Below are 12,634 nucleotides of genomic sequence, written 5' to 3' on the forward strand. Positions count from 1 at the left end.
TGTCATATTGATTCCTGGGAGAGATGCTAAAATTTTTTCAAAATTAGCCGTGCATTTTCATCTTAAGAAAACAGATGCTAAAATCTGAAACTACAGTTTTTGATTTGTTCATTTCTCCCTTTAGATGTTAGTATTTGCTCTTGTGTCTTGAGGCTCTGTTATTACTAGCATATACATTTATATAGTTCTGTCTTCTTAGTGAACCTTTTATCATTACGAAATGTTCCTATTTACCTCTGATTGTATTCCTTGTCTTAAAGTCTATTAAATTGATGTTAAGGTTGCCATTCTAGTTGTCTTTGGTGTTTGCATGGTATATATTTTTTCCTTATTCCATTTTTGTATATATCTAGTGATTTTTTATAATTAAAAAAAAAGTGTATAAGGAACATTCTGAATGGTAGATTATAGAGATTATGCATTCTGGTTTGTCCCTTTAAAGAGAGAGTTTAGTTCTGGCTGGCACTTACCTTGGTGAATTCAGTCTTCAGCATTGCACCCCACTCATGGTAGAGCAGCAGAAATCTCTAATCTCAGTTACTGAGTTTTTCCAGCTTCCAGTTGCACCTTTTAGCTTGATCCCGAGGTCTACTTCATGCCTGTAGTTTGTGAGCCAGCCAAGGATTTCTGCAGATTTGGGGGCTCATCTCTTTTCTGGTTCCCTTCCTTCTGATGGTCCCCCTTCCAAATTTTCCCCCAGGTTAATGTCTGCTTGTCTATCCCAGAACTCTCCCTTTTGACCACCAGAACTGCTAGTAACACTTCGAGTCCCTTGCTGGTGAATGGGGGAGTGCCCTTAGGCAAAACGTAAATAAAAATCTTACATGTATTTTTTCAACAGTATGCTTTTTGATTAATAGACAGGTGGCGGGCGGGGAAGGGTATACTCCTCTTTGATTTCTGTCTGGTGTTGTTTGTTTGTTTTTATTGACGACGTCCCACTCTGTCACCCAGGCTAGAGTGCAGTGGTGTGATTATAACTCACTACAACCTTGTACTCCTGGGCTCAAGCGATCCTCCTGTCTCAGCCTCTCAAGTACCTGGGACTGCAGGCACATGCCCCATGCCTGGCTAATTTTTACTTTATGTTTTTGGAGACAGGGGTCTCACTGTATTGCCCAGTCTGGTCTCAAATTCCTGGCCTCATGTGACCCTCTCGCTTCAGCTTCCTTAGTAGTTGGGATTACAGGCGCAAACCACTGGGCCTGGCTCAGTATACCTGTTCTTTTTTTTCTGTTTTTAGTTCATTGGTATTTAGTTCAGCTTTTATAATTACATGTGTGACAGTTAGTCCAACCATGGTACTCTGTCATTACAAGAAACTAGAACCCCCAAATCATTTTATTTTAATGTTTAAGAACGTAGATTTTTTTTTATTGATAGAGTGTATTTTTAGAACAGTGTTAGATTTTCAGAGAAACTGGGAATATAATACACAGAACTTCCATATTTCCCCTTGCACACAGTTTCCCCTACTATTAATGTCTTACATGAGTATGGTACATTTGTTACAACTGATAAACCAGTACTGATGCATTATTATTAACTAACATCCATTGTTTATTGAGATTTTAAAGCTTTTCCCTAATGTCCTTTTTCTGTTCCAGGATTCCATTCAGAATATCATATTAGCTGGGCACAGTGGCTAACACTTGTAATCCCCATGACTCAAGAGGCTGAGGCAGAAGGATCGCTGAGGCCAGGAGTTCGAGAACATCCTGAGCAACATAGCGAGACCTTGTCTCTACAAAGAAAAAATAATGATAATAACTTGTAAAAAAGAGAATATCATATTGCATTTAGCTGTCATGTCTCTTTAGGCCCTTCTTGGCCATGACAATTTCTTAGACTTTCCTTGTTTTTGATGACCTTGACAGTTTCAAGAAATATTGGTTAGTATATTATAGGGTACCCCTTGATTGGAATTTATCTGAAGTTTTTCTCATGAATAGACTGGGCTATGGGTATTTGGGAGGAAGATCACAGAGGCAAGGTGGCATTTTCATCACATCAAATCAAGGGGTACACGTATTGCCAACATGGTTTGGGACTGCTGATGTAGACCTTGATCACTTGGCTGAAGTAGTGTTTGTCAGATTTCTCCACTGTAAGTTACTTTCCCCCTTACTACTGTAAGTAGTACTGTAAGTCAGAACTGGACTGACTCCTTAGAAGTCACTCTGTGCAGTCCACACTTAAGAATGTAGAGTTTTGCTTGCTTTTGCCTGTGTTCTAAATTGAGCTTTTTCAGAAACCTGAATTCTATTAGAGATAGATAGCTTCCAAGTTAGATTGTGTGTTGATTCATTCTTTGGTTTATTCATTTAACAGTTAACATGTTTAGTTAATGTACTACATGCTAGTTATTGTGCTTGTTTTCTGGTGGAGTATAAGACTTTTTGAGAAATTATTTCTGTTCTCAAGAAGCACAGCCCATGTGTGTGATGAATATACAAGAAGTAATTGCCATCATTAGGATACTTTCAGCTCCAAAATAAAAATACCCATCTAAGGTAGTTTAAATAATAAATGAAATTGTTGCCTAACACTCTAAGGAGGTCTGCCCATCAGCCTGTTATACACTTACTTCAGTGACTCAGTGAATGCTATTAAGGATTGACAGCCTTTGCGTATTCCTCCTCTGCCATTTCCTGGTGTGTTGACTTTTGGGTTCAGATGTTTCACGTCATGGTTAAGAGTTTTGGATATCACACTATTTGCAACCTGTATCCAAATAGGGAATGGTCCTTCTCTCATGCTTTCTTCCTTTTATCTGGGAAAAATTTCTTCCTTAGAGGTCTCCCAGTAGACATCTCTTTGACCCCAATTGGATCACATGGCTACCCCTAGTTACACTGGAAGCGTAAAAGCAAAATCTGACATTTTAAACCTTTGATGTGGCAGGAGGCTTTGTCTACAAGGAAGAAACCTGACAAAGGTAGTAGTTGTTGAACAGGTAGAAGCAGGAGCTGCCATAGGTGGACTGGAAGCAAACAGATAAGGACAGGGTATAGCTGACCTTAATCAAAAGGCAAAGGTGAAGTATACCTCCTAAAGGCTAGGCGAGTCTCCGAGTGGCTGACTTCTCTCTGACCTACGTTTTAGAGAATGAAGTAGAGGAATGTGATATGGGTAAGACAAAGCATTGCAGGCACAGCCGACAGACTGCACAGATGAAGGGAATTTCTTAGTGAAATGAGTTTCGCAGGGCACAATGGAATGGTTTTGAGGGAAGGAAGCAGAAGGAAAATGAGTCCAGGTGAGGGCAAATGTAGTAGATGGTGGAGGACTGGTTGAGGAGAGGTGTTCTGAAGGGCCTATAAGCCACAGGGCAAGAGCCAGGGATGGAATTCTGTGGTCTTGGAAAGTTGCTTTGGTTCTAGAACTGGCTGATGCTTTCATGGTAATCAGCATCCTTACAAGGTATTGGTAGCTCTTAGCGCTCAGCACCCTGAAAGGCTTGCTCACCTCAGATGTTGAAGCACTGTTTCCAGGAGACTTTCTTGCAGTTGATGGTGAGCTGCTTCGAGATAAGGGCTTTGACTGCACATGTTTAAAGTGGTAGTCCTTTAATTAAAATTTCATCCTGTAAGCATACCAGGCCTTTGTGGCTACTATAAATATATTTTAAAAGAAAAGTTACTTCTACCTTGCATCATCATGAACAGTTTCTGCTTTCTCTGTCATTTCTATAGCCATTTGACAGAAGCTTTCAAAAGTGAGTCAGATTTTTTCCCCCCACAATTAATACAATTTTTATCTCTTTAATTTTTCCTTCTGGAAAGGAAGAGGAGGCTGCAAAATGGGCCCGGGAAGAAGAAGAAGCCCAGCGTCGATTAGAGGAGAACCGGCTGCGGATGGAAGAGGAGGCAGCCAGACTCCGGCATGAGGAAGAAGAACGGAAGAGGAAGGAGCTGGAGGTCCAACGGCAGAAGGAGTTAATGCGCCAGAGGCAGCAGCAGCAAGAGGCTCTCCGGAGGTTGCAGCAGCAGCAGCAACAGCAACAGCTGGCGCAGATGAAGGTAAAGCCCGAGGCATCAACCTTAGGAGCTCCTTGCTAACATTTTTTAGTTAGGTAGGTGCTGGCTGTACCAGTAGAAGTAAAACTGTACTTTCTTTCTTTTTTTTATATTAAAGTATTTGAAATTATTTATTTATTTTTGAGACTGGGACTCACTCCCATCACCCAGGCTAGAGTACAGTGGCATGATCTTGGTTCACTATAACCTTGACTTCCTAGGCAGCTCATACGATCCTCCCACCTCAGCTTCCCCAATGGCTGAGACTACAGGCGCGCGCCGCCACACCTAACTAGTTTTTTATGTTTTTAGTAGAGATGGTGTTTCACTACGTTTCCCAGGCTTGAACTTCTGGACTCAAGCAGTCTGCTCACCTCAGCCTCCCAAAGTGCTGGGATTACAGGCATGAACCACTGTGCCCGGCACTTTCTTTATCATTGAATATTACTACTTTGGTTTGTTGATCATCAATAAGGTATATAATGCACGTACTTTGTATTAGGCATTTAAATGAGAAGAGGAGTAAACAAGAGAATAGGACATGAGCAATAATGCAGGCAAAACGTGTAAATCTGGTTCGTAAATTTAATGTGGCCCAGTAAACACCGGAGTGCCTATTCTATACCAGTTCAGCACTGCTGAGACAAAGATAAATGAGACAAGGCAGTTGCTCCCAGAGAGCTCACAAACTTAAAAATATGAGCATGTAAACATTCATATGTGTGAATGGGAACTAGAATATAGGGCTTGAAACAGAGTTGGCCATGGGCATTTATTGCAAGTTACATTAAGAGGTGATATATACAAAGTGTTGTTTTAAGGAGGATTCAAACCTTTTTTTTTTTTTTTTAATAAGGAGAAAGTGAATACTGGGTAAACACAGCCCAGTAAAGAGGCTATGTTGGTGCTGGTGTGAATGAATAGGAGAGGCCAGCAGGAGGGAGCTGGCCTGATAGCAGTCAGCAAGACTTAATTACTCTCTGGAGCTGAGGGAGGAAGGCGGAAGCTGGAGTACCTGCCAGAATAAGTTTCAGGACTGAGAAGATAGTGGAACTATTGATGGAATTGGAGTAATTGGGAAGGGAGGAACAGATTTATGGGAGGGTCTGCTAATTTCATGCTGGGTCTACAGTGAGCAGTAAGGTTTAGTGTCCCCTATCTTTAAGGAACTCACAGGTTAGACATGTAAACCAGAAAGTAGAATATAGTATGGTGAATGTAGTGGGAGAGGTGGCATGGAGTCAGTCATTCTCAGAGTTCCGTCGCTTGGGAACTTGTGAGATGTCCGGATTCACACCCCAGACCTATTGAATCAGAACCTCTAGGGGTAGAACTGAGAAATCTTGTATTTAAACAAACCCATGCTCTCTAAAATGTGAGAACCACTGTCTATCTGGGAAGTTTGGAAAGGATTCTTGAAAAAAAGATAACTTCCAAATAGTCTGGCTTTCAGCATTTTTACTATGGCATATCTGTTTATGGGTCTCCTTGTGTTTAATCTACTCAGAATTCATGGCTCTTCCTGGATGTGTAGATTAATGTTTTTCCATAAACTGGAGAAGTTTTTAGCCATTGTTTCTTCAATTGTATGTTCTGTTCCTTTCTCTCTCTCCTTCAGGCACTTGAGTAATGCTTATGTTGATGCACTTCATGCACTTAGTGGTGTCTCATTTCTCTAAGGCTCTCTTCAGTTTTCTTCGTGTTCTTCTCTCTGTTCTTTGTGTCATCTGTATTGATCTATCTTTAAGTTTATTTCTTTCTTTTGCCCAGTTCAGAGATACTGTAGTGTACCTCTAGTGATTTTTTTTTTTTAACTAAAAAATTTTTATATATATTTAGGGCATGCAAGTGTAGGTTCTTAATTGCATACGTTGCATAGTGGTGAAGTCCGGGCTTTTTGTGTACTTATCTCCTAAATAGTGAGCATTGTATCCAGTAGGATACTGGATTATTCACCCCTTACCTACCTCCTATTCTCCCAGCTTTTGGGGTCTCCAGTGTCCATTATTCCACTTCGTATGCCTGTTTGTATCCACTGTTTAGCCCCCACTTTTAAGTGAGAACATGTAGTATTTGACTTTCTGTTTCTGGGTTACCTTACTTAGGATAATAGCCTCCAGTTCCATCTGTGTTGCTGTGAAAGACAAGATTTCATTCTTTTTTGTGGCTGAGTAGCATTCCATGCTTTATATAAACACCACGTTTTCTTTATCCAATCCTCCATTGATGGGCAGAGTTTTTAATTTCAGTTATTATACTTTGGTACTCCAGAATTTCCTTTTGCTTTTTTAAAAAATATCATCTATCTCTTTTTTTTTTTTTTTTTTTGAGGCGGAGTCTCGCTCTGTCGCCCGGACTGGAGTGCAGTGGCCGGATCTCAGCTCACTGCAAGCTCCGCCTCCCGGGTTCCCGCCATTCTCCTGCCTCAGCCTCCGGAGTAGCTGGGACTACAGGCGCCCGCCACCTCGCCCGGCTAGATTTTTTGTATTTTTTAGTAGAGACGGGGTTTCGTCGTGTTAGGCAGGATGGTCTCGATCTCCTGACCTCATGATCCGCCCGTCTCGGCCTCCCAAAGTGCTGGGATTACAGGCTTGAGCCACCACGCCCGGCCAAAAAATATCATCTATCTCTTTATCAATATTCTTTATTTGGTGTGACACTGTCATCATACCTTCCTTTACTACTTTAGTCATAGCTTTCTTAGGTTCCCTGAAACAGCTTTTATAACATATGTGAAGTCTTTGTTAAGTCTGACATCTTGTTCATTGTCACAGGCAGTTTTTGTTGCCTGCTTTTTTTCCCCAGTGTATAGGTTATACTTTCCTGTTTCTTGCATGTCTCGTAATTTTTTATTGGCAGCTGGACTTTTTGATAATGTCTTGTAGCAACTCTGGGTATCTCCATTCGCCCCTTCCAGCTTGATTTTCTTACTTGTTTGTTTATTTGTTTTGTGACTGGATAGATTATTTTAGTGGAGTCCAACTCTCCCCTCCTCCCCCGACCATGTTGAAGACTTTGCTGTTGCCCATGCTGGGGGTACAGCAGTGGGTGTGCCCAGAGTGACTCCGAGGTGACATTGGGTTTGGCAGGGCTCTCTTTGATTGTCTTTTCTACACTCAGCTATTTCACTCCACTTATTGCTAGCCGATTGCTCTGTTGTTCGTAACCTGTTTCCTGTTTGCCCTGAGAATATTCCTGGTGGTACATGTGGCTGCAGCGCTGACCCTGAGGTAACTCTGGGATTACAGTCCTAACCTTACCCCTAAATGCTTTTTAGAGAATTACATCCAAACAGCACTGATGCAGTTAGGACAGCTTGTTGGAACAGAAAACAGATGCCAAATGATCTAGAAAAAAAAACCCTGCAAGTTAGCTCTAGGTAAACGCTAAAGCTGCACATGCTGCCAGCAAATATTCTCAGGGCAGATGGGAAATGGGTTAAAATTGTCCTGGGCTGGGTGCAGTGGCTCACGCCTATAATCCCAGCACTTTGGGAGGCCAAGGCTGGTGGATTGCTGGAGCTCAGGAATTCAGGACGAGCCTGAGCAACATGGTGAAACCCCATCTCTACCAAAAAAAAAAAAAAAGTACAAAAATTTATTCAGGCGTGGTGATGTGTGCCTGTGGTCCCAGCTACTTGGGAGGCTGAGGTGGGAAGATTGCTTGAGCATGGAAGACGGAGGGTGTAGTGAGCCAAAATCACACCACTGCACTCCAACCTGGACGACGGAGTAAGACCCTGTCTCCAAAAAAGAAAAAAAAAAGTCCCTTGGGACATACACTGACAGACTGATCCACTTAAATTCAGGTTTCTTTGAAAAAATAGCTCCTGAGGTCTATATATGAAATTTGTTTTGACTCCGGGAGGATTTCTTCCAGTTTTCTTTAACTAGTTTTCTCAGATAAGGTAGCAGCCTCCTACAGTTTAGCTTGTATCTCCTATGAATCTACCAGTCTCCTCCCAATTGCCTTTTACCCCAACTTCTGCTGTTTCTGAAAACACCATTAGGCTTGAACTCCTCCACTATCTGTTGCAAATAAAGTCAGTTCCTTGGGAAGAAACCTGGAGCTTTCCGTTTTCTACCTGTTTCCTACACTCCTACCTTCAGACAAAAATCTCTCAGTCAGCTCTGGAAGTGGGCACAGTGGTCTGCTTTCCTCTGACATTTGCTGAAGGGTGAGCAGAATAGTAGCCTCAGGTCTTCTTGGCTTGCTTCTCCTGGTGGCTTGGCCCAGCCAGCCCTATTGGTGATCACGGCCCTAGTATTGGTATTGCTGTGGTCAAGAGTTTCCATCCTATGAGTGGGGCTGGGCACAATAAGAGAGCCCCCACATCAGTTGCACTTGTTTGGATCGTAGCATTTGTCACATGTAACCGGCATCAGGGTGAGACACACCAATGTGCTTTTCCCAGGAAGAAAGCCTGCTGACTGATGACTGAGGGGAGAAGGGAGCCGTGTCTTGACTATACCAGTCTAGAATGGAGTTTCTGTCTCATTAAGCTGGGAGGAGAGAAGGAGAGAGTAGGTCTTGGTTTAAGTATCACAAACTCTTGCTGTTCTTACTGAGTTTTAGCAAATACTCTTGAATAAACTTTTTTTTTTTTCATTTGCTCTATGCCCTTAGAGCAAATGAAAAACTACCTCTGGTAGTCTCTCCTACCAGAGACTTTATTTATTTTTTTGAGACAGGGTCTGACTCTGCTGCCCAGGCTGGAGTGCAGTGGCACAATCTCGGCTCACTGCAACCTCCACCTCAGCGATCTTCCTGCCTCAGCCTCCCGAGTAGCTGGATTACAGGTGTGTGCCACCACACCCAGCTATGTTTTTTTTATTTTTAGTAGAGATAGGGTTTTGCCATGTTGGCCAGGCTGATGTCAAAATTCTGACCTCAAGTGATCGCCTGCCTTGGCCTCCCAAAGTGCTGGGATTACAGGTGTGAGGCCCTGCTGCCAGTCAGAGAGTTTAAATGATTATTTTAAAAATGATCTTCACCAGTTTTGCCAGGGAGCAGGTGCACGCAGTTCCTCGTGCTGTCGTTCTGACAGTGAAACAGTTATTTCTTAAAGCAAAACCAGTGTTGAAATGTAAGGTAGCAATGTTAGGGCAGAACAAGAAGAATATAGTTTCAAAAATCAGTGAAGGATGTTAGGCATTCAGGGGTCCCTGTTGGCTTTTGACTTGTCAAAAGTTTGTTCTGAGAAGCATGATTAACACACTGCAGTTCTCCTGAGTGGGCATTATAGGGTGATGGTTGGGCTGGTAAATGTCATGAGGCAATGTTGAAAGAGTTCTGGGATATTATTTCCGATGTACAAGGAAGATTTAAGGAAAATGAAAGCTATCAACAGACATAAGTCTATATAAGGAATACTTAAGTTTGGTCTGCAGTTACCTTAGAGAGCAGATCTATGAAATATGGAGTATATATTTTGTGTGTATGTATACCTAGAGAGAGAGTGTGTGTACGTATGTATGTGTGTGTGTGTGTGTGTGTATGTGTGTATGCGTATGTATGTGTGTGTTATAGAGAGAGAAATAGAGAGTAGGGCCAGGGAGGAGAGAGAGAATAAATATATACTGGCACAGCAATAGGAAGATTCTCAGAGGTGCCCGTGAGGATAGACGGCCATTTCTGGAGGCATTACCTCTATTCCCGGTGCTGACTGAGTTCTGCTGAAGCAGGCTTGAAAGATTGTTTCCTGGTTATCATGGGGTGACACATCTACTGTGATATTAGAAAGCATCAGTGGTTACTGGCTGCATCAGAATGATTAAAATATGCTGATTCTCCTGCCTTCCCTTCTGATCTTCTGATTGATTACATGTGGTGGAGCCAGGGCCTCTATGTTTTTATAGGTCCCTTCAGGTTATGCTGCCAGTTTGAGATCTACTGCCTTACTTGATCTTGATAGTGCCTTCAAATGAGTCATTTCCTATAGAGAAAAAGTTAATTTTTGCTCAGTTTTGCCTCTCAGCACCTCCTTCCCCCAGTCTTTGTTAACTTCCTCTGCACCCCTCCCCAACCCCAGGGCAGGTGCATTTTGAGAGAAATGCCCTATTGTCTATCTTACTGGCCAAAAAATGTTAAGGGTTGATTATGTTCACTAGTGTTGAAGACATTCATTTGATGAGTTGTTTGGCAATATCAGTGGTGGTTTAAACTGTTTATACCTTTTATCCTATCAGTATCCACTGTTACAGATTTCTGCTGTAGGTCCATTCTTTTGAGGGACTGTTTGGCATTTTATTTGTTTTGATCTATATACGTGTGTTATTTTTATTAAATACATTTTTTAAGTCTGGTTAGATTTCTTTTTTATTGTGTTTACTTGTTTGATGCCTCAGTATTAAAAGTGTATCTTTTTCTGGCCAGGAAGAGCAAGGGTTTCTCTGAGAATAATCAGGCTTTGAGAATATTGAAATATTCAGGACCCAGATATTTATACTCTATTTTAGTCAATAATCTTAAGGGATGGGAAAAATAAAATTATTGATTAAAAGCAGCTTAATGCTCATGACTAGAAGCTACAGCCTGGTTAACAGTGGCTCCCTTTCATAAAGGCTGATCAAGAACTATGCCAGCATCTCTCATGAGATGAGAAATCTCACGGTGCTACCCTCAGAAATCATGCCCTTAACCCTTTCACTGGACAGCAGCATATCATGTCCTTTGTTGCTTTTGTCAGTTAAAAAATCCTTAAGCCAATTTAGTGACTCTTTTGTTTACTCCTCTTTGTGGTTGTATATTGCTGTTTATGTCAGTACCAGATATTGCTGTTTATGTCAGTACCAGATGTAACAAATTTGTTGTCACCAAGTGTTAGATCAAATATGTGTATTATAAGTTGTTTTAAAATAAACTTAGGTTTGGAGCAGTGACAAAAACTTAAGCAAAAGGAGCTAACTGAGCGGATAGTAAGTAAAAGCAATGAAGAAGGAAATTTGAATTGAATGTGGTAAATGAAGTTGACAGAAATGCATTTGTTCTGGGTGTACATAATGCATTATTGCTTCTTTGTTTCCTGTCCACATTTCCTCATGAACTTTCCTGCCTTCCCTTTTTTGTTAGCTTCCCTCTTCTTCAACGTGGGGCCAGCAGTCCAATACAACAGCATGTCAGTCCCAGGCCACACTGTCGTTGGCCGAAATCCAAAAACTAGAGGAAGAACGAGAACGGCAGCTTCGAGAAGAGGTAAAATTTTAAAGTTTTTATTTAAAGGGATCTAGTCAAGCAGTGTTCCAGAATATCTAGCGTGCATTATGGATTAGTGGTTACTGAGGACAGTTACTATCAGAATTGTTTTGTGTCTGAATTGGATGTTCATTATTAAACTTTGTCCCATAATTTGGTTACCCTAGCAGATGTGAAGGATCTCATAGGAATAACATGAAGATTGAGAGATTGAGTAACATAACTGTTCAGTTTTCTTAAGCATTTTACTGTAGTTCTTGAGAAGACCTCGTAAATAAAAGCGCATGGGTTGTTCAAAATTGTGGGTGAGTTGTGTGCAGATAATCTTTTGTAAGTCTGATGTCTAGAAAGCAGAATGTATTTTTCTCCAAAGACACTGGGTTCCCTGACTAGTCTAGAAAAATATGACAGAAATAAAGTACCTCTGCTTTTAAGTGTATATCCTATAGTTCATCATTAGTGTAGGAAGGGTACAAAAGAGTGTAAAAGGGAAGGGGAATAACACAGCTTTTGACAGAGAGGAGAAAATGAATAATTCATAGTTTGGTTCAGTATGCCATTTGGTGCCTCATTCATTCGTTCATTCATTCAACACATGCTTACTGAATACCTACCTACTTACTTAAGGTCTGGGGATATAGCTGAGTCTAAAACAGGCAAGATTTTCTGCATTCATGAAGCTGACCCTCTGGTTGAGGAGAGAAAAGTAGAAAATATAGCGTATGAGAGGTTGATAAGTGTCAGAGAGATAACAAGGGAAGGTGGGTAGGGAGAGTGTTGGGAATCAGGGGTAGTGATGGTGTGGTGGATTGTCCAGATTTAGGTAGTGTGGTCTGAGAGGGCCTCTGAAAAGATGACGTAATATAGCAGAGTCCTGAAGAACATGCTTTATGTAGATATGATTTGAGGTAGAGCTGTCAATTTGTTAGAGAATGTCAGTTGTCATTTTTGGATTTGGGTCATGTGGTTTACTGAAATTAGGAGGGCGTTGGATACACAAGGAGAAGTGGAAATTATCTATTTGTGTTTACCATGTAGTGTGCTTGAAGTCATCCAGTAAGAGAAGATGTTTCTTCACACTTGAAGATGACCTTATTTCCTACCTTTATTTAAAAAAAAAAAAAAAAAAAAGGATTGAACTTTCTCTGGAATCATCTTTCTCTAAAAGGTTATCAACAAATGGATGCAGAACAGAGTATATCTCTCCCTTCAGGGCTAAAAATTATCCCACTAATTTTGGTCCCCACCAAATGAAAAGATAATAATAGTGGTGATGACAAGGAATCCCAGGTCTCCTCCTGCCTGCCAGAAGTTAATAATTATTTCATTTGTATTTTATTTTTGTTTTTTTTCCTTTTAGAGATTGAGTCTCGCTCTGTCACCCAGGCAGGAGTGCAGTGGCGCAATCTCGGCTCACTGCA

The 12,634-nt window shown here is 41.3% G+C and overlaps 1 protein-coding gene across 1 annotated transcript in view; it reads left to right on the forward strand.

Annotated features, from left to right (window-relative positions):
- The window catches only part of GIGYF2 (GRB10 interacting GYF protein 2), a 129,033-nt gene that overhangs the window by 98,071 nt on the left and 18,328 nt on the right, over positions 1-12,634 (forward strand). Inside the window, exons 20-21 of the mRNA XM_011952019.1 lie at positions 3,786-4,022; positions 11,091-11,213. Of these exons, the coding sequence (XP_011807409.1) occupies positions 3,786-4,022; positions 11,091-11,213 (360 nt within the window). The remainder of the gene's footprint in view (positions 1-3,785; positions 4,023-11,090; positions 11,214-12,634) is intronic.

This window comes from Colobus angolensis, unplaced genomic scaffold (genome assembly GCF_000951035.1).
Source record: "Colobus angolensis palliatus isolate OR3802 unplaced genomic scaffold, Cang.pa_1.0 Scaffold33, whole genome shotgun sequence".
Taxonomy (NCBI): domain Eukaryota; kingdom Metazoa; phylum Chordata; class Mammalia; order Primates; family Cercopithecidae; genus Colobus; species Colobus angolensis.